We start from the raw sequence: 21,981 nt of genomic DNA on the forward strand, positions 1-21,981 counted from the left end.
TTTATATTATTATTATTATCACTTAGCGGTATGATACATGAATTTGCTCCACGCAGGTTTTGCATCTCGTTTATATACACTATGAGCAGCAGCTACGCTAATTATTCTCTATATTCTCTATACTCATCCCGAGGCCCTCAGACTATGCAGTCACTGATTCGATCCAAGACCAGCGACGAGATGATCACAAGTTTTCCATAATCCTGGACCAGGCCGTATCCTGGCTGCTGTGGTGGTCATGGAGGAGTGGAGAGCATGAGACTGGTGATTCCTGTGACGCTCCAGGGACTGACGAGTGTTCGCCGAGGTCCAGCCTCCGGCGCCTTGACTGCTGTTTGTCGTGCCCAACTGAGTCTGGTTTCTCTCAAGGTTTTTTAATTCTTCACTTTTCGCCAATTGGTGAATTTATTTCCTCGCCGCTGTGGCCACTGGCTTACATGTTTCAGAATCTGTAGAGCTGCGCATTGATGGATTTGCTCTTCAGTGTTTTGACTCTTAGTAGTGTTTATAAAACCCCACTGAACTGAGCTAAACTGAACTTAAACTCTGAAAACTGAACTGACACTATTTCAATTTACTATAATCTTCTATGTGAAGCTGCTTTGACACAATCTACATTGTAAAAGCCCTATACAAATAAAGGTGAGTTAAATTGAATTATTATTTAGTTTTTGTTAATATTATTATTATGTGCTATATTGTTAATTATGGGTAACACATTACAATAAGGTTGCATAGGTTAATGTTAGTAAATGTATTTACTAACATAATCAGTGAACAATACATTTATTACAGTGTTTATCAATGTTAGTTAACATTAGTTACTGAAAATACACTTGTTCATTGTTAGCTATATAATTAACAATATAGCACATACTAATACTAACAAAAATAAATAATAAAAACAAAGCATTACTTGATACTAATACAATTTAAAATACATGCAGGGGAGTCAATTTACGTAAAGCTAATTTCACAACGACATAATATTAAACCTTTTTTATATGTTTAACAAAAGAAGTTGAAATGACTGTTCATCATTTGAAGGTTAAGTGGAAATAATAATAAACAAATAAGTAGCTTTACGTAATTATTGTTCGTCTTCCGGTCGGCAGGTGGTGTTAACGTGTTTTTGCGCCGCTGAATCCGTCCTGGGAACCGCAGAGGAACAGCAAGGATGCAGCGCGACAAAACCGGAAGCTCTGGCGGCGGTGAAAAGTACGAATATTTTACTAATTTTATACGCTTAACGTTCATTTACACTGTTAAACCTCGCATTTTGTTACATTTTAATATATCAAGCACACATTTGTACCGCTATATCATAGCTAGTCTCCAAAGCGACGCTGTAAATGTGATGTTTGTGTGTGGGGGTCTGGATTTGTGTCTTTGTCGGGCCGAAAGAAAACGCGAAATGATCCACTCACTCAAAACAGCATCATAAATGACCAAATAATGCTTTAATACATGCTTAATTATAACAAATCAATATGTAGGGGGGTTTGTAGTTGTGCTTAGCGTGATATGTGTAGGCGGAATGAAGTAATATCGCCTGGTTGTAAAACATGAGTGTGTATTTGTGTTGTTTGTGTTCAGGCCGGACAGAGAGACCGCCATCATGTCCAAATACTACGATGGCGTCGAGTTTCCCTTCTGTGATGAATTCTCCAAATATGAGAAGCTGGCGAAGATCGGACAGGGCACCTTTGGGTGAGTATTTGATGTTTTTGTGTGTAAATATACTAAAATGTTTATCATCCAGTAATAGACCCTTTTCACATGACGTCACGCGGCGTCCGGTTTCACTCCATGCAGTGTATCTTTACTTCCGCGTACATAGAAATCCCCATATGGCCCGTTTCCACTGAGTGGTAACTTGGTACGGTACGGTTTGGTACGCTTTTATTACAAAAAGTACCGGTAGGACATATTTCATTCAAATGAAGAAACTGAACAAAACATTAATAAACCAGTAAATAATAAATGATGAAACTGGTTGCATTTATAGACATAATGAAAAGGTTGCAAACAAATGCTTTCCCTGATAAACCATTGCTTATTCATGTTCTTAACAACTTAATCATTTTCAAACTCAGAAAACAATTCCGTATTGAAAGAGACACATTTGGACACATGGCCAATACCAATAATAGTGTTAAATCAGACCCTGCAATCTTAATATTTTTATTTGTAAATTTCCCAGAGAAGTCTCCCATTCATTTAAAGGTAAACCGGAACTAAAAATACACTGCGTTGCAGAAAGGGGGAAGTGAACTGACATAATTGGGATAAGGGTCTGTTCACTGTCTGAAATGAGTGTATTGTCTGACTTTCTTATTTTGTAATGTGAGAGCATCCATTTGTAACACTTGAAGGGATACAGCTGCTTCTGGGCATGCACACAATAATATTGTGGCTTTTTTGTAGGGGTAGGTCATTCTCTTTTTGTTTTCAGCTGTACAAAACTCTCCATTATGTTGGTTAAAGTTACAAACTAGTATTTCCTATGTTCTTTTGATAAATTTATCATGAATAAAATGTTCCCAGATGAAAGTGAAACCACCAAACTGCAGTTAAAAGTCGATAATTTAAAAATGAAATGCTTGAAATGACATGAAACTTAGAAGGAAATGTATATAGCGTGGTGACACAATGATGTTACTTAATCTATGTACTATAACATGTAAAACGGGATCACGAAAGGAACATTCAAAAAGCAGCTCAATGTAAACACCTCAATCGTATTATTGTCTTACTCAGATTAAGGCAAATACTTCAATTAATCATGTCCATATAGACATGGTCAGTGAGGGGTTTAATGATTTGATTTGTTTTTTTCTCTTTATAGAGAGGTCTTCAAGGCTAAACACCGACAGACGGGGAAGAAAGTGGCCTTGAAGAAAGTTCTGATGGAGAATGAGAAAGAAGGGGTAAGAAAATGCACCTCTATAATCTATTAAGTAAGGCAAGGCAAGTTTATTTATATAGCACATTTCATACACAGTGGCAATTCAAAGTGCTTTACATAAACAAGAATAAAAGAAAAAAGTAAAATAAAAACAAATAATAAAAATGCATCAAAACAAAACATAAAAACAGGTAAAATGTGATATAAAAGAATAAAGAAGAAGAGAAAAACATGATAGTGCAATCTGTCGGACGGAGCACAGTGCTCATTCAGTAAAGGCACAGCTAAACAGATGTGTTTTCAGTCTTGATTTGAATGTGCCTAATGTTGGAGCACATCTGATCATTTCTTAGTTATATTGTTGTGTAAGGCACTGTTTGCATCTAGTAATAATCTATATTAAAGTCATTGTAATCACATATTAATGACATTTAATACGGGAAATAAAAATAATCTAAATAATTTTGAGCTTTTTTCACTTGCATCCACTTCCAGAGGCTGTTAAAAATGCAATAACATTAATAGTGTACACACTTATGTGGTCAAATGTCTTTAACTAGCCTAAAAAACCTCCATATAAAGACCTCATTTATAAAAAAAATACATGACATAGTGTTCATGCACACAAATCAGATGGGATTTAACCTCTGCCATCTGTAATTGTAGCTTTGGTTTGAATATGGAAAGATGTAAAAAATCACAAAGTTGTCTTAACAATACTGACCTCACTCCTATTTTAATAAATAAAATTGTTTTGTTTAAATGCACCAAAATACAGGCCTCCCACATTTCTTGAAAATACATGAACAATTGTAGACATTTGGATTCAAGGCCTGGAATGTACTTAAAAACAAAACCAGGTCCTTGAAAGTGCTTGAGATAAAATATAGTGGTTATTTTAACAATTGTACTGTGCTGTCGACGCCAGTGGTGTAGTGGTTAATGCGCTGACACATGCACACATGACTCACGGCAACCCAAGTTCGATTTCGCCTCGCGGTCCTTTGCTGATCCTTCCCCTCTCTGCTCGCAATGCTTTCCTGTCAATTCTCTCTACTTTCCTATTCAAATAAACGTGAAAACCCTGAAAAAAAAACTCTGCTGATGTCAAAAACTGGAAAAAAAGAGAAATCCTTAATTTAATACTTGCATTTTAATCTATAATAGAAGAATCGGACAGAAAAATGGCATTTTTATCAGTGTTTCATAAAATATATTTGGATATTAACAGTATTGAATTCAACTCATTTTATTAAAGTGTTTTAAACATGACTGTTTTAATGACACCTCAGTAACATCATCATTACTATGATATTTGAATGTAAAGTATAAGTGAAATGTTATGTACAGTAGGGGCTTTCATGGTACTACATATGTTGGTGGTGTGAATTACAATAGTGCTTGATCTGAAATTAATATTGCTTTAAAAATTCATTGAAAGTCCTTGAGAGTGCTGTTTATGAAACAGTGGAAACCCTGAAAATATATTGCCTTGCCTGTTCACTGAGAAACAGATACAAATATTTATTTTCAAGGGCATGTACTCATTTATGCTGAGCACACTGCATTATTGTAAAAAGTCTGTATTATTAAATGTTTATAAATGTGTTTACTTTTATTGTATTTTCTAAAGTTGTATTATTCTGAATAGTTTTTACCATGAGACTACCCAATGCATGTGAGATGGCAATAAATAAATATACAATATTAACCTGTAAGTGTATCTGTGCTCTTCTCTTCAGTTTCCCATCACGGCTCTGAGGGAGATCAAGATCTTGCAGCTGCTCAAACACGAGAATGTGGTCAACCTCATCGAGATCTGCAGAACAAAGGGTGAGGGTGAGGATAAAGTCCTGTTTAATACACTTTCCATTCTGTCGCTGCTCTCATTACTGCTGTATTTTACAGAAAACAGGTTGAACGTGATAGTAAGTGAAAACTGGGTTAGTCAGAGAGAGCAAAACACTATCAGGCTGCATTTACACTGAATAGTTCAAGTGACTCAATTCCATTTTTTTTTCCTCCCATGTGGCACAGATCGGATATGGCTCATGTACATGCTAGCAGTAATAAAATCACATATATTCCGATTTGCTCAAATCAGATTCAGGCCTTGTACATATTTGTACATTTATCTGATATGAATCGGATCCATGCCCTCTGCAGTTTAAGCAGGTAGATCAGATTTTCACCCTTTTAATGCAAGTCGCGCATCATTAAAAACCATAGTGAGTAGCCGCATTTCCACTATCAGGCCAGTGCGAGCCAGGGCTTATATCGGGCCAGGCCGGGCCAATCGCCCGGGAGGTTGAGCAGTGAGGCCGAAATCATGTCGCGTTTCCACTGTGGGGCTAGTAGCTCGCAGCGCGTCACGCAAACCCCGCCTCCAGAACATCCCCCGAATCGAACGTCACTCAAACCGCCCACTTCAGCGAGAATCATGCAGATAAAGCCCACCATCACATCATCACGAAACTATTAAAATTAGGACAACCAAAACAAACAAATGACACGTTACTGTACAGCAGTACAACGCATGTCTATACGCACATGCCTGTGTGTTTTCATTCATTTACTCGCCGACCGACTGGCATCGAAATCCAGTGGTCTTGCCACCAACGGAGGGACCCGGAGCGCAGGGAGCGCACACATCCATAATATAACACCACATATATAAAATTCTCAGTTAATAACTCGATATAAAATGTATTTTATAACATCTTCTAGACAGAATCTGTCCAACATTCATCCCAAATGCTCCGGAGAGAACTGAAACATGATTATTTTCCCCCTATAGGCTTTATGACACTAGGTTAGGTGATTTACCCTTTATTTAAAGATGTTGCTTATTATATCTTAAGTAAAGGAAAGTGTTCAGTGTTTCAGCACAGCACGTAATAAAATATTGCCTATATTTCGTTGCGCTCAGCAGCTATGCACTAACAAAGCTCTTTATGTATTTAAAATTCCCTTTTTTAATTTTACCACGTCATATAAAAACATACACACTTGTTTGAGGACACAGAACACATTTTGAACTTGCAGTTTTCCCCGTCAAAAAAGTGCTGCGCAACTGCAGACAGAAAAAAAGTTCGCCTATTTCTGCTTTCACTCACCCCGAAAATGCTCTGTTTGCATGATTTGATTAATTTCATCGTATCCAAATACTTTATAAATAATATTTAAAACATTTTCCGGTGTTTATTTATTTTTATTTTTTTAGAAAATATCTAAAATCTTTTTTTCAAAGAGGCTTTTGAAAAATGAAAGTTTAATATAAATTTGAAACAGTTTGATATAGTACCTAATTGTTATAGCTATAGCTTTTGTTAGTTTTATATTGGTTTATTTATTTAATGTGATTTTATTATAGGCCTATCTAATATTTGTAATTCTTTAAATTATTTCAATATAGGGCTATTTTATCTAGATATGACACTATTGTTTTGAGCCTACAAAAGTGGACATGAAATTTGTAAAGTTTAATGTCCTACTGTTCTATATATAGTGTATTATCCCCGAAATAAATTAAAACAATAAAAATAAAAGAAAAAAGCCGCTCGCGGCATCAACAGAGCTATGAATGGAGCGCTCTTTTTTTCGGTCTCACACACACACACAGGCATCTAAACGCGCAAAAACACACTTACAGTATTAAACTTGACAAAACCTCTTGAAAACCTTTACTGTCTGCTGTGTCTTTAATATGGTGTAAAGATTATTATGCGTTATTGAAACATCAAAGATGCAGCAAAGAAAAGTGACTTATTAAAACTATCATTTTATGCAACAGCCTTACATTTAAAAGAGAAATTAAGGGCGATCATATGCAAAAAAGACCCAGCCTATAATTTGTTCCAGATGTTTTCTTTCCCTTATTTATTTATTTGTTTGGCACATGTACTCGAGTGCGATCGGAAAACTGTGCCCGCCTCTCCTTTCACTCCGCCCCGAAGCCCCGGCTGGCCCTCCTTGGCCCAAGGTATTCGGCGGGCCGAAAAAGGCTGGCCGTTGGCCCCGAGAAAGCCCCGCTTTGGCCCGATTAGGCCCCGGAAGTGACAGTGGAAACGCCACTGGCCTTGGCTCGCCCTGGCTCGCTCGCTTTAGGCGCGATAGTGGAAACGCGGCTAGTGATGTCAACTCTGACGCTGTCATTTCAGAACAGACTTCAGCAGAGTTGCAAACCTTCAATCTCATACACGAGGACTAACCAAGCTTTTATATTGTCATGTAGCACTGGTATTTACGCACGTTAACAAGAGAGAGATATAAAACTGTTGAATAAATCACGCGTGGACATTACAATAAAATGCCTTCTGGTTTAAAAAGGCCTATGTAGCGTCCTTTGCAAAAGGAATGGGATGCATTAGAAAATAATAAATTACATGAAATCCAACCTGAAATCTCACAGAGAATTTGAAGACATTTTAAGAATAGATTTGATCAAGTATTTTTTAGCAGATGTCGTATTGGGCATACAAGAATAACACATGGTTTTTTGCTCCAAGGTGAAAACCCTACTCAGTGTTTGTGCTGCAAAACTCCCCTTACTATAAAACACAGTTTACTAGACTGTCCTGCTTTTAATGATTCCAGAAGACTTTTTTATGAAATAAACTTTTATAAGGACATTTTTAACAAAGTGAAACCAGAAAAGATTTAGCAATTTTTATCATGCAACACTAAAAATCTTATTTAATTTATGTATTCTTTTGTTTGTGGATTTTAAATTGTATATTTATTGTTGAAAGGTTCCTGCCATGAAAATAGCCTTGGTTGCTGACATGGCATTAAATAAAAATACATTACATGTAGCGTCCTTTCCCTATGGTCTAATCACCAATAATGCATGTTCTTCACTTAATATTTCTCCTTTGCACTAAACTCCTCTTTGAACTGCTGCATTTTCTCTTATGCATTATATTATCATTTTAGGGGTTATTTCTCAATAAAAAAGTAAAATTGAGGAAAATTTATCCCAAAAAGTAACTTATAACTAGGCCCACACGAAATCTGCGCGTGCAGAATTCCGCAGATTTCTTTTTTAGCCCATCATTAATTCTGTTTATTTACTTGAATAAATGTGTAAATCTGAATTTATTCAGTGTTTTTTTAGTAACTTATTACTTTTTATTTCATATATTACTGTTTTAGTTATGATACTCCGCTGGATACTCCCAAAATAATTCCGCAGAAATCCGCAGATTTTTACCAAAATTCTCGCAGAAATAGCAAAAAACGTCCGCAGATTCCGTCTGGCCCTGCTTACAACCTCATACCAATTAATATAAATAATAAACACAACCAATCTGGTACAAAATACTTTTCTGAATTTACTTAAATACAAATAAACAAACAAAGATATGCAAACAAAAGAAATAAAGGTTTGTTTTAAAATAAAGCTTTTCGTTCTCCTCCTTTCAAACTTAAATAAACAGCAAAATCAACAGTTCATTTAGAAAAGCCCAAAAAAATCCGTATAAAATTTATTAAAAATTAACCAAACCCTGTTGCAGGCTTATTTTGGTGCGGGTGTTCGTAGTAGCATTAAAACACAGTTGCCCCTTCGCCTGAAGGGTAAATAAATAACAGTTTACTCCTACCAGAGCCCAGGGAACACGTCAGAACCGGAACTACAGTTCAGGAGGGAATAGACGGGAGTCCGCAGTGTGACGTCGCGTCCAACACTGCCAGAAGAGCCACTGAAGTATCCATGTTTCTCAGGGCACTATCTGAAACGTCCAGGTTTTTTGATGTATAGGACAATAGTTATCTGCGGAGATCTCCGGCTTTGTGGCTAACCCTGTATTTAGTGAACACAGTGTCCCAAATGGTCAGATGATATCCAAAAGAGGAAATTGCTATCCTCACAATCATAGAAATGTAAATCTCTCTAATTTGACAATTATTGGAGCAAATTGTCTCTCTCATACCAACTTCACCCTGACATCTTCACCCAGTGCTCTTCCGCCCCCTTCATATACTTTCCGAGATGTTGATTTTCGGTCACCTTACAGCCACTTCCGTCATGACACAAAAGGTAAAACTTCTTACTTAAATATAAATTCACAATCAAAACGTCCATTATACATTAGACAACTGGGCTTCACCTAGACTGAAAGAAGATGGTCAAATGAGAACTTTTCTCTGTCATAAACTATAGTAAAACAACTGGTCAAAAAGAATTACTAAAAAAATTAAACCCTGCAAACATAAAATACAGGATTAGAGAAAATGGTGCTCTATTGTCATTAGCTGTGTAAATGCAGACAATCAGATACGAGTCACTTTTATTAGATGATATACGCTGGTCAAAAAAAATCGGATACAGTTACAAAATCAGAATTGACCTTCAAGATCTGCAGTGTAAATGCAGCCTTGTTGATTTGATGTGCAAGTCTCATTTCATAGGTTCTTTCAGAAATAATGTACAGTAGGCGGCTACTGAATGCTGAAAGTACAAAACTTTTTTATACTCATTTAGATTTAACTGTATTATGAAAATTATAACAAATTATCTATTACAATTAAATTATACTGACATTTATTTATAAACATCAAGCCTAAATTAATAATTTTAACTCCTGTGTGTTGTTCTAATTGACTACCCTTTTGTTATATTTGAGGCTGTTTTTGCCCAATTAACTTTCATTATAATGACACTTTTTAATTGTAAAGCCTTGACAGCATATAATCATGCATTCTTGATTTTTTGGTGAATTTCGCTGTAGGGAAGAAATCAAATGTGCAGTTTTTACTGTAGATCATCATTTGGCAGCATTAACCCTTTAGATAGGCCTGTGCAGAAATGTTTCCGGCTATTATAGAGTTCTGTGGAGTAAAACAGCAGATGATAGTCTGCGTGCCTAAATACATTTACTATGTTCTGAGAGCTGAGATTTAGATTTTTTTTTTTTTTTAGACATGTTAATGCAAGTATGCAAAAGTTTGTCTCAGGCACACACACTTTTCTTCATATAGAAGGAAGAAACTAAGCTTAATTTTCCCTTTAACTGATTATTAACAGTAACATTAGAAGGTTTCACCTCTTCAAAACAGGATTAAAAAGCAACAATCTAGAATTCTTTGTCGTGTCAAATTTTTCATTATAATGGAAGCCAATGGGGCAAAAACTGCCACCAACATAACGAAAGGGTAGTCAATTTGCCCAGAGTGTATTTGTTACATTTTTGCTAATTTTCAAAGCATTTTCCCAAAATATGTGTCAAAATAAGATTTGTCACCAAAAAATCATTGCAATTGCTGAAACACAGAGAAAGATGTGGCCAAATTAAGACTCAAAATCACCCCAGAGTGGATGAAAACATCCCCAACAGCACACAAGGCTTAACCAATTATGCAGTGCACAATATAAATACTTGTATTTATCTCATTGGGAACAAATCCAAATTTGTGGCACCTTTATTTATTTTCCATTTATTGTGTTATGCAAGTCAATTTAGAATGAGTCGTGGGACAACTCAGATAATTTATGTGACTTGAGTGAATTATATTTGCTCTGTGTACACTAGGGGGCACTGTAGGCTTTGTTTTAAGGAAGTGCGTTCATATTAGTTTTTTAAAGTCTTAACAGCCTATATTCCTAGAAAATACAGCATTAAAAGCAGTGATGTCATTTATACTTTAATTTATATGTTGATGTTGTGATTTAATTTTTTTTCTGCATAAATATTTCATTGACACATTAAGTAATTACAAATTAAAGACATTTATTTACTACTAATTGTATTTTGTTAAAGTTAAGCATTGCAAGTTTTTCTTTTAAATAACATTATTTAATTTAGCTCTTGTTTAGAGGATTGTAATACCAATAAAAGCGCTTTGTTTGCTGGTCTCATTTCTTTCAGCCACCCAGTTTAACCGTTATAAGGGCAGCATTTATCTGGTGTTTGACTTCTGTGAGCACGACCTCGCTGGACTGCTGAGCAACGCTAATGTTAAATTCACTCTGGCGGAGATCAAGAGGGTCATGCAGATGCTGCTCAACGGACTCTACTACATACACAGAAACAAGGTACAACAGCAGGCTTACTAGAGTGAGCTCAACTGTTTTCATTAGTTAAGAAAAATAATCACAATTGAAACCTGCTTTTACCTGCTGCCGGCCTACATCAACAAGATCACTGTAACGTATTTGCATAAACCCCATTTGCCCACAAAATAACAGCACTCTGAAAGGGCCGTTTTATTTGAGTCAGGAAAGACCCGTCAAAACAGACGTGGCCAGTGGCGCAAAAAGGGGGTATGCAGTATATGCGGCGCATATAACGATTGATGACCAACTAAACTTCTCTGACCACATTTCTAGAACTGCTCGATCGTGCAGATTCGCACTCTATAACATCAGAAAGATCCGACCCTTCTTATCTGAACATGCAGCTCAACTCCTTGTTCAAGCTCTTGTTCTCTCCAAACTGGATTACTGCAACTCTCTACTAGCGGGGCTTCCAGCTAGCTCTATCAAGCCTCTTCAACTGCTCCAGAATGCAGCAGCACGAGTGGTCTTTAATGAACCGAAACGAGCACATGTCACTCCGCTGCTAGTCTGTTTGCACTGGCTGCCAGTTGCTGCTCGCATCAAATTCAAAGCTCTGATGTTTGCCTACAAAGTGACTTCTGGCTTTGCTCCTTCTTATCTGCTCTCACTTCTGCAGATCTATGTGCCCTCCAGAAACTTGCGTTCTGTGAATGAACGTCGCCTCGTGGTTCCATCCCAAAAAGGGAAGAAATCACTTTCGCGAACGCTCACGCTCACGCTCAATCTGCCCAGATGGTGGAATGAACTCCCTAACTGCATCAGAACAGCAGAGTCACTCGCTATTTTCAAGAAACGACTAAAAACTCAACTATTTAGTCTCCACTTCACTTCCTAATCTGCAATTGCCTCTCTAAATATCACACTAACTGTCCCCAAAAAAAAAAAAAAAAAACTAATACTACTAATACTTCCCTTCTTAGACTTTACAGACCTGAAACTTGCCTATAGCACTTATTCATTGTTGCTCTTGGTTGTGTAAATTGCTTCCTTGTCCTCATTTGTAAGTCGCTTTGGATAAAAGCGTCTGCTAAATGACTAAATGTAAATGTAATAGCTGGCCTTTGCTACACACGGCTCTAATTTCACTACATTTCTCAAGTATTTGCAAGCTATATGGATTATTAGACATATTTGCACAAATAAATCCCACTGTGGTGAGTGACTATTACTGTCACAATGGTACTGAACGCTGCTTTGTTTACAATTTGTGCTCATCGTAAGTTTGGTTTCCCTTTGTGGAAGGAGAAAACAGATACTGCCCCCTGCTGGTGGGGAAAGACGTCCTTGTGCAGATGCAGAACGTAGCTTGTTTCTGTTGTCTTTTGTCAGTTTGGTCTGGTCATGCACAGCTTTTTGCGCTAGATGGGATCCAGCACGACAATAGTATGTTTTGTTGGTGCTAGTTGTTTGGTGTCAGCTTGGAGTGTCCCGGTCCTTACATGCTTTTACAAGGCACTTTTATCCAAGGTGACTTCAGTGTTTCCAGATTCAGACTAAAGTGTTATGTGTGTTTTGTTTCAGATTCTCCACAGAGACATGAAAGCAGCCAATGTCCTGATCACCAGAGATGGTGTCCTGAAGCTGGCTGATTTCGGTCTGGCCCGAGCCTTCAGTTTGGCTAAAAACAGTCAGGGGAATCGCTACACAAACCGAGTGGTCACTCTGTGGTACCGACCGCCTGAACTACTGCTGGGTGGGTGAAACCACATCAAACACTTGTTACTTCTCGTCTTTGCTTTGTGTTGATATTGTTACGACCAGCTCATTAGAGTCGCAACATGAAAGATCAAGCAACAAAATAGTGCAAATTATTTATTATAATCAAAACTAATACAAAAACAATGATATAAATAATGCAAAACAAACCCAAAATGTTAAGAGTCAACCAGATTCGACTGCTGAGTAACCACACAGTGACCTGCCCTAGCTAGCACAACAACTCTTGTACACATTAAACCAATTATAGATTAGTAATGCAGTCATCCAATCAGGATCTACTACATTGTTTAATCAGGTCTGGGGACTTGGGATCATCACAGTATGGATTTATTTATTTATTCTGTATTTTTGTAGGCGAGAGAGACTACGGGCCTCCCATAGACCTGTGGGGCGCAGGGTGCATCATGGCGGAGATGTGGACCAGAAGCCCCATCATGCAGGGCAACACAGAGCAGCACCAGCTCACACTCATCAGTCAGCTGTGCGGATCCATCACTCCTGAGGTACATGCTTTACTCCAGTAATGTTGGAGGATCAGCTCACGCAATAGCCAACCAAAAACATACATTTCAGATTTGTTGTCAGCTTTTTATTTTCAGGATTTTTGTTCATATTTCACCCAAACTCATTCATTTTCCTTTAGCTTAGTCCCTGATTTATCATGCCAACTACTCTGGCATGTGTTTAATGCAGCGAATGCCCTTCCAGCCGCAACCCAGTACTGGGAAAATTTCACCGAAAATTTCATCCCCTTCAGAATATACTGATTGTACCATTGGGTGCACATAGTCCTTCAGAATGGTTCGGTTGTCCTTGACAGTGACAGATGTGCCAGCGAGAAACACACCAATTTGTCTTCTTTTGAACTCTGTCACCCATAATGTTGTGTGCGTTGCAATATTTTTAGAAAAAAACTGCTTTTATTCTGCTAATTAAACCTTCACACTCTGCTCCTACTGGTGGAATGTGCAATCAATGAAGACTGGTCAAATTCAGACTAGAAACCTCCAACACTAAATTGACCAGCGTTTCAGTTTCATTGTCCAACGTCTGTATATTTATTATGCATATGAGATGCGCACACATACATAAAGACGATTTTTGTTACATAGATATTTTAATCTATTACGCAGTTTAATGAAGTGTATATCTAAATATAAATAAACATTTCTCTAATATATGTATGCATATTTATGTGTTTATATTTACACAAAAAATATACACAGTACAAACATGTTATCTTAAAAGTTTTTTATTTTGGATGCGATTAATCACAATTTTTGCCCAGCACTACAGGGTATCTTAAGTATAAGTCTTAAAATGTCTTAAATTTTAAAAAACAAATTTAAGCCTTAAAAAGTCCTTAATCCGCTGAAATATTGTGTTGTAGGTCTTAAATTATTTTAAACTGGTCTGAATTTTCCTCTGTCCATGTAAAGCTTTACCCAATTGGGCAAACATCCATCCATCCAAACACTAACAATATATTTTTTCAATATATTTAATAGTTTTAAGAGACGTTTATTTATTAACTCTATTTACTTATTAATGTGGTTTAATTATTTTCCTTACAATGACCTGTTTTTTATAATTTTTTTTTCAGGGTTTTCACCTTTTTAATTGATAGGACAGTAGAGAGTATAGACAGGAAAGTGTAGGGAGCAGAGAGAGGGGAAAGATCGGCATAGGACCTCAAGGCGGGAATCGAACTCGAGTTGCCTGAACACTGAGTGCCATGTGTCGATGCACTAACCACTACACTACTAGCACAGACACAATGACCTGTTTGTAATGTTAAGGGTTTTAACTTGGCTATTTGAATAATATTTAGCGTTTAGCCTTGTGTTTTCTGAAATTTCATTCATTGTGGTCTTAAAATGGTCTTAAAGTCTTAAATTTGTCTTGGTGAAACCTGTGTAAACCCAGCACTTGTGTTTATTGATTCACCTATTTAACACTTTTAAACATTCTGCACCGTCTCAGGTCTGGCCGGGTGTGGATAAGAAGTATGAACTCTACCAGAAGATGGAGCTTCCTAAAGGGCAGAAGCGTAAGGTGAAGGACCGGCTGAAGGCGTATGTGAAAGACCCATACGCTCTGGACCTCATAGACAAACTGCTGGTTCTGGATCCGGCGCAGAGAATCGACAGCGACGACGCTCTCAACCACGACTTCTTCTGGTCTGACCCCATGCCCTCTGACCTCAAAAACATGCTCTCCACACACAACACCTCCATGTTTGAGTATCTAGCCCCGCCCCGCAGGAGAGGTCACATGCCTCAGCAGCCGGCCAATCAGAACAGAAACCCAGCCACCACCAGCCAATCAGAGTTCGACAGGGTCTTCTGATTAATCTGTGATTGGTCGAGGAGAAAGAGACTTATTTAAATGACTAAATATACATTTCAGCACATCTTGGCTAGGAGATCCAGGCAGATGCATAGAAATCCTGGAGTTTACCGGCTGCACTCACTATATTGTAAATACAAAAAATACTGATTGTGGATCAGATGAGTTCTGTTGATGAAACTTTTGATGCTTTATTATGGAGCTTCAACACTCTTGAGAAATGAGTGTATTATTGTGCTGCCCCAGTGCATTGTGGGAGAGAAAAGAAGTGTACTTAGTGTTTGGATGCACAGATTGTGTCTATTATTGGATGTGAGTCTCCTGAGAAGATGATTTTGTATTGTAAAGAGCGACACGCTACTTTTGTCTAGGAGACACTTGGACATTTATTTAAACCCTTCACTTCTCTTGACAGATTTTATTGTTAATTTAGCTGCTTATTTTTAAAGATGTTTTTATTTGTAAGATCACGTGTTCAGGGTCATGGTGTTTGTTACTTGTATAAGTATAAATACACCAATAAATCCTCCACATTTCTCATCATTGTTGTTGTTCATGCTGGAATATTGAGGTTTACCATGTGGCTTTTAAAGTGAATGAATGCAAGAAGAAAGTCATATTGACATGCTATGCATCATTAAAGAATTAACCAAACATTTAATATTCACATGCAGTGCTGACGCTGACTGCTTTTCAACATTTACACAAAACCACCAAGTAACGTTTTTTTGTTGTTGTTGTTTTTTTGTTGTTTTTTTTTGTGTTCTTGCAATGAGGATCCTGCTGTCAAGCTGACAATTGCAATTCTACGGCTGTCACATTAAGCCGTATTACAATGTAAAAAAAAACTCCTGGATAAAAAATAAGACTCATCATGGCATTTAACATGTTTATTAATTTATGTTTATTGAACGTGTTATTGAAGACTGTTATGACACCTTTAACAGTCATCAACATCTTAAATCTTTTGGAAGTTTTTCATATTTTGATTTTAAAAATGTATGAACATTTATGAATGAATTATATTATATTTGCGTCAAATTGCAAACAAAAAAGGTTTTATTAAATTACTGCTTGTGTGAGGTGTTTGTAATGCAGTGTCTATGGGGGCAGGACAGTTAATTTGACGTTCATTCTTCAGTCTCACACTATTTTTTTCCTTTTTCTGAAAGTCTTGATAATACTATAGCGGAGTTTCTTTTATTATTTCAGCAAATAAGGTTGTAAAAAAATTTTTGTTGTAGTCTGCCATTCCCTGCGCTCTAAGTTTACCTAACTATGACAACTTCCTCTACTGAGAAACCCGGGAGAGGGCACAACACCGGTATCGAACACTCAAACTAATAAGTGAATATTTAATTAGATACATTTTATTTTATAAAATAAAAATGTGGTCATTTACGCTCCTGTCTGACCTTCCAATGAGATTGAGCCTGGTACAAAATGTGGCAGCGGCCGGCAACATTTTACGTGTATGTATATAATAGCTAAAGAATATATCATAGATAAAGAAATTGAGAGTGAAGAGGGCAAAATAAGATAATAACAATTAAGAGATTTAATAGATTATACATATCAGAATACACTGTAGGAGAGAACTGTAATAAAAAAAACTAAAATAATCAGTATATTTACCAAGATTCACTTATAATAATCTTGTGTGTGTACATGAGAAAGATAGGCGGAGTTTGAGCGGCTCGTTTTCCAACTCTCATAATAAAAATGGGTGGGTGTTCCTCTGTGCAGGCCAGCTGTTTGGTGATTGGCAACATGAGATAAATAGGCGGATTTTAGTGACTCGTTTTCTACCTCTCTTAAATAAAAATGGTTGGGCGTTCCCTTTGTGCAGGCCAGCTGTTTGGTGATTGGCTACATGAGAAAGATAGGTGGAGTTTAAGCGGCTCGTTGTCCAACTCTCCTAAAGTCCACAAGGCTGCTTCAGATGGTTTTGGGTTGTGCGATCGAATGAATTTGAAAATGTTCTAGTTGTACCGAGAAGATAATTCCAAATTTTACCAGTAACTTTTACTTTGATCACATTTACTCCGCTGTTTTTTGACACAGGTAAGTTACCATTTGTATAACCACGTTTTTACTACAAATAGCATGATTAATTTATGGTTAATTTAGTAAAACCAAGGCTAATTTGTGGCAACTGGGGATTAACTTAAAAAACCTTTCGGGGTGTTGTGTGTAGTGAAGCTTTTGTGAGTGATGGACTATAACATGTAGCTAAACATCATTACTGCAAAAGGAGGATCCAAACACCGTTTGCAGCCCGTCTCTCCTACTCCATAGCTCACCTAACCGGAAGTCAGCATGACAGTTTAAAATATTAAAACAATAAATTCATGCACATTGAAGCTAACTTGACTGACCTTTTATGGATATAACTAGAGTCCAGAGTGCTAAAGAAAACCCTACTCTCCTTACGTTTAGCATTTGACATTATGACAAAACTTTCTCTCACACAAACTGATTTGAAGGATGAGTGTTAACATTCATCTCTGTGCATTGCGTGAAGGCTTGTGAAGAACATTTTACTGTTTACTTTGGACGGGTGGTGGAACTGGAACTAAAACTCATCCCTGGCACCGCTGTGACAGCAGCCATTCCCACACCGTTGTGAAGAATTGCTGATTCGTCGAAAACTGTGACTAGAGGGCGCTGTAAAGTAAAAATTTCACTCAGAAACGTGCTTTGTCGCTCATTCACGCGACCGTGAACGCGCAGACACTGAAATCAAGCGAACAGCGTCGAGCGGTGCAGTAAAGGGTGTTTTAAATGCTGCGATTCAGAATACAGGTTCATGGAAGAACTTTAACGTAGTACTGATATTTTGACCATCCAAATTCTTGTAAAGAAGAAATTTAAAAAATTATTTTGTCGCTGTTGTTGTCTCCTGATAGACTCCTATTTGTAGGTTTCGTTATGATAGTTTATGCATTTCAAAGTACTGACACATGACTGTAGATCTTCACAGAATCGGAGGTAACATTCCATTTAAATATTCAACTGTATATGCCAGATTAACGTTTAATAAAGTAAGACAATATTCTTTCTATTTGTATAACATTTTGATCAGATATTAGACTAATATATATTTTATAAATTGTGTCTGGAATCTGAAATTCAGCTATTGAAATGCCATCCCTCTTTTATTTGTGTGAATATTAAAATAAATATTTTTGTGAAGGATACAAATAAAACATCTCAATAAGTTAGAATGTCATCGAAAAGTTGATTAACTTTACTATTTCATATAAATAAACACTTGAAATATATCAAGATATGTGTTATAAATCTATTTGATATACGAGTTTCACATTTTGAATTTAATTAGTAAAATGAATCAACTGACATTCTAATTTATTGACATCCACCTGTATAAAGATATCTGATCATCAATGTTTTATAAAACAGAAATAGGTCTCACACAAAATGATTTTATTATGAATTAAATAAAATTTATTAAACATTATAATTAGGTTCATACAGGGATAACACACTTCTATGGCTATGAATCTTACCTGTATCACATGTAATTTGAACACAGTAATTTGCATTTGTAATGAACAAATTAAACGATTTTTTCAACTCCATCTCATAACTACATATTTAGTTTTACCAGTCTACCAGAAGACAACAACAACAAAATATTATGACTCCATTAAAGTTTTTCCATGAACCTATTAAGAAATGAGATTTAATATTAATTAGGAAATGAAAAAATTCATACTTTAATAATGTTAATGATGACAACGATAATTTATTATTATTATTATTGAGATATTATTTTATTTTTTTGAAAAGTCTATGTGTATAGCCTGCTGTTCAATGGAAATTAAAGTCATAGCCAATGAAATATGTTAGGCTACAACAGCGACAAAATTATTTTTTAAATTTCTTCTTTACAAGAATTTGGATGGTCAAAATATCAGTACTACGTTAAAGTTCTTCCATGAACCTGTATTCTGAATCGCAGCATTTAAAGAGCCCATATTATACATGAAATAAGGTCATATCTTGGTTGTAAGGGTCTCCAACAACAGTCTAATATGCATGCAAGGTCAAAAAACACTTTCATGGTCTTATAATCTGCATTTATTTTTACCTAATTATCCCAGCGACTCCTGTATGAATCGTCCACTAGTTCATTTATTCCCAAACCCCTCCTTAGCGCGAAGCTAATCTGCGCTGATTGGACCGATGACAGTCTGTCGCGATTGGTCGACTGCCTTCAGTCAGAGAGGGAAATGGCCAATAGCTAATCAGCAATTTAAAAAGTAATCACAGTTCATACACGCTCGATAGTGTAGGCGTGGACTTTAGCTGCCACACTATGGCGAGTGGATAGTGCCACGGATAACCGAACGAAGGAGACAGTCGTGTACTCGCCATACCACACACACACAAAAACACACACACACCTCCGGATGACAACGCTCCCGCTTCAGCCCGCACCCGCCAGGTTTTAGCCTGAGAACCCGCTCCGTTTTCTGCCCGCCGCGCCCGGTCCCGCTAGAGCGGAGAACACAACCAAATATCACCCAGTATACAGTCCAGACAGCCAAGCTGTCTGTATAAAAACACACACACAGCACAAAGTACACAAAGCTCGTTCGCTCTCTCTCTCGCTCTCTCTCTCTCTCGCTCTCTCTCTCTCTCTCTCTCCCCGCGCCAGATTTCTGCGGCGCGGGAATACATTTCCGAATAAATCGCGGGAGCAGAACTCTAGCACGGAGCTCCATAAACAAACAGCACGCGTCGCGTTTTTAACGTGACTTTGCACGCGATAAGATAATATATCCAGTTAACCTGATACAGTACACGCGGTTACAAGTAACAAATCACAACTAAATACATTTGCAAGCTAGAGTCAACGAGGCAACAACTTTAACCGCACGTACTTACACTTGAGAAATGTAGGAAGAAACCCATCCTGACGTCCATCAGTTACTCTTTACTGATCCTTCCTTTAACAAACTCAGATGAAGTATTCTTTGTAGCATGTAGCTTCCAGAAGTTTCCAACTGCTTGGTTATAATGCTGAGGTTTCATCTTTGGGTAGAGACTCAATATATCCATCTGCAGTGTGACTTCAATCGACCGGCATGTTTGTGTGCGTGTGTTTGTGGGTGTGCGTGTGTTTGTGGGTGTGTGTGTGTCTGGGTTTCTGCGTCAGAGGGCGGGGCCTCAGGTTTGAAATCTCCCGGGTTTGCGCGTGCACGTGAAAAACTTTGTTTCGTTCGTACGTCATGGCGAAACACCTAATGAGTCGGTATCAAGGCGACTCGTTTGAAGCACTATGATTCGACTCTTTTATAGATGAATCAACAGTTTTAAACACTGTATTCTTACAGATTTAAGCCTTAGCTGGATACTTCACTTCACTTAGAGCTGTGTTACACACTACATGGAGGGGAATTTTCAAAAACCCATAATATGGGCTCTTTAAAACACCCTTTACAGCACCGCTCGACGCTGTTCGCTTGATTTCAGTGTCTGCGCGTTCACGGTCGCGTGCATGAGCGACAAGCACGTTCCCGTGTGAAATTTTTACTGAACAGCGCCCTCTGGTCATAGTTTTCGACGGGTCACAGATTTCCGCACAACAACGTCACAGCCCCATCCAAGGACATGCATATTCACTACTTATATTAGCGTAAAGTGGTGAAATAATTTAAGCAGTGCCATATAGGTGATATATATTTAAACATTTACTGTATGTGACTGAAACAAAAACAACCCGTTTGTAAGAAATTTATACATAGTTATTTCATTTATTCATTTTCTTTTCGGCTTAGTCCCTTTATTAATCTGGGATCGCCACAGCGGAATGAACCGCCAACTTATCCAGGATATGTTTTATGCAGCGGATGCCCTCCAAGCTGCAACCCATCACTGGGAAACCCCTATACACACACACACACACACACATTCACATACATGCACTACAGACAATTAGGCCTACCCAGTTCACCTATAGCACGTGTTTGGACTTGTGAGGGAAACCGAAGAACCCACGAGAACATGCAAACTCCACACAGAAGCACTAACTGACCCAGTCGAGGCTCGAACCATCAACCTTCTTGCTGTGAGGCGACACAGTGCTACCCACTGCGCTGCCCCCTTTCAAGACTATTTCAGTTAATTTATGCATTTGTCAGCGTCTGATTTTAGAGACTTTTTTGCTTTCTCTGAGCTCTTCGGCGCCGCCTTTCCTTTATACGGTCCATCTCTGACAATTAGCTTGTGTTGCACTTACTGTTTGTTTGACATTCTTGCCCGATTTTGATTACGTCCGCATAACCTCTGATTGGGTTGGCCCCTCTGGATGCCATGCTTAACATTTATTATTATTATTACTTTCATCATCATCATCATCATCATCATCATCATAATATTTACATCTTGCAAGAGATAAAAGCTGCCTGCATGTAAAAATAATACATATAAAAAAATAGCATACCACCCTAAAACATAAGCATTTGGCAGAATTGCCAGATGGCCAGTCCGCCCCTGACTTTGGAGAATTACTGGCTTTAAAAGAGGAATGGACGCGCGATGGAAGAAGGCGAAAAACCTGCTTTATAACTAGTGACCTACACTACAGTCCCACAAAATAGATGTGGCAGAATGGAGACATCACATTTGATAAACTTGAATCTATTTATATTTAATATCTTTAACATATTTTTTGAAAGTTGTGATGACTACAGCTAATGATGTGGGAGCTTAATCAGAGTGCTTGATATTTCAATGTAATTTTATTATAATTTCTTAGTATAAGACATTAAAGATGCATAGCCAACTAAACACTTCGAGTACTACGCAAGATGGAATATTTGTAAATATGTTACAGTGTACTAATGTGATGGCATTAATCATTTGCACAGCAAACACTGGTTCTGAGCAGTTTGACTTTAAGAGTTTGTTTATTTAG

At 37.4% G+C, this 21,981-nt stretch overlaps 1 protein-coding gene and 1 long non-coding RNA gene across 7 annotated transcripts in view; both read left to right on the forward strand.

Annotated features, from left to right (window-relative positions):
• Nucleotides 1-1,154: 1,154 nt before the first annotated feature.
• Nucleotides 1,155-15,578, forward strand: cdk9 (cyclin-dependent kinase 9 (CDC2-related kinase)). Of its 6 annotated transcripts, XM_087299183.1 has the most exons (9): nt 1,161-1,218; nt 1,597-1,710; nt 2,849-2,930; nt 4,651-5,140; nt 7,040-8,597; nt 8,788-10,943; nt 12,489-12,660; nt 13,041-13,189; nt 14,670-15,578. In XM_087299183.1, exons 6-9 carry the CDS (start codon nt 10,899-10,901, stop codon nt 15,033-15,035), a joined length of 732 nt encoding a protein of 243 aa, XP_087155309.1. In that variant the 5' UTR covers nt 1,161-1,218; nt 1,597-1,710; nt 2,849-2,930; nt 4,651-5,140; nt 7,040-8,597; nt 8,788-10,898; the 3' UTR covers nt 15,036-15,578.
• A 1,364-nt stretch (nt 15,579-16,942) lies between these two features.
• Nucleotides 16,943-21,981, forward strand: part of LOC147838737 (uncharacterized) — a 6,101-nt gene continuing 1,062 nt past the window's right edge. The window contains exon 1 of the long non-coding RNA XR_015519945.1: nt 16,943-17,099. This is a non-coding gene — a long non-coding RNA (uncharacterized LOC147838737). The remainder of the gene's footprint in view (nt 17,100-21,981) is intronic.

Source organism: Danio rerio, chromosome 21 (genome assembly GCF_052040795.2).
Source record: "Danio rerio strain M-AB ecotype USA chromosome 21, GRCz13ab, whole genome shotgun sequence".
Classification (NCBI taxonomy): Eukaryota; Metazoa; Chordata; class Actinopteri; order Cypriniformes; family Danionidae; genus Danio; species Danio rerio.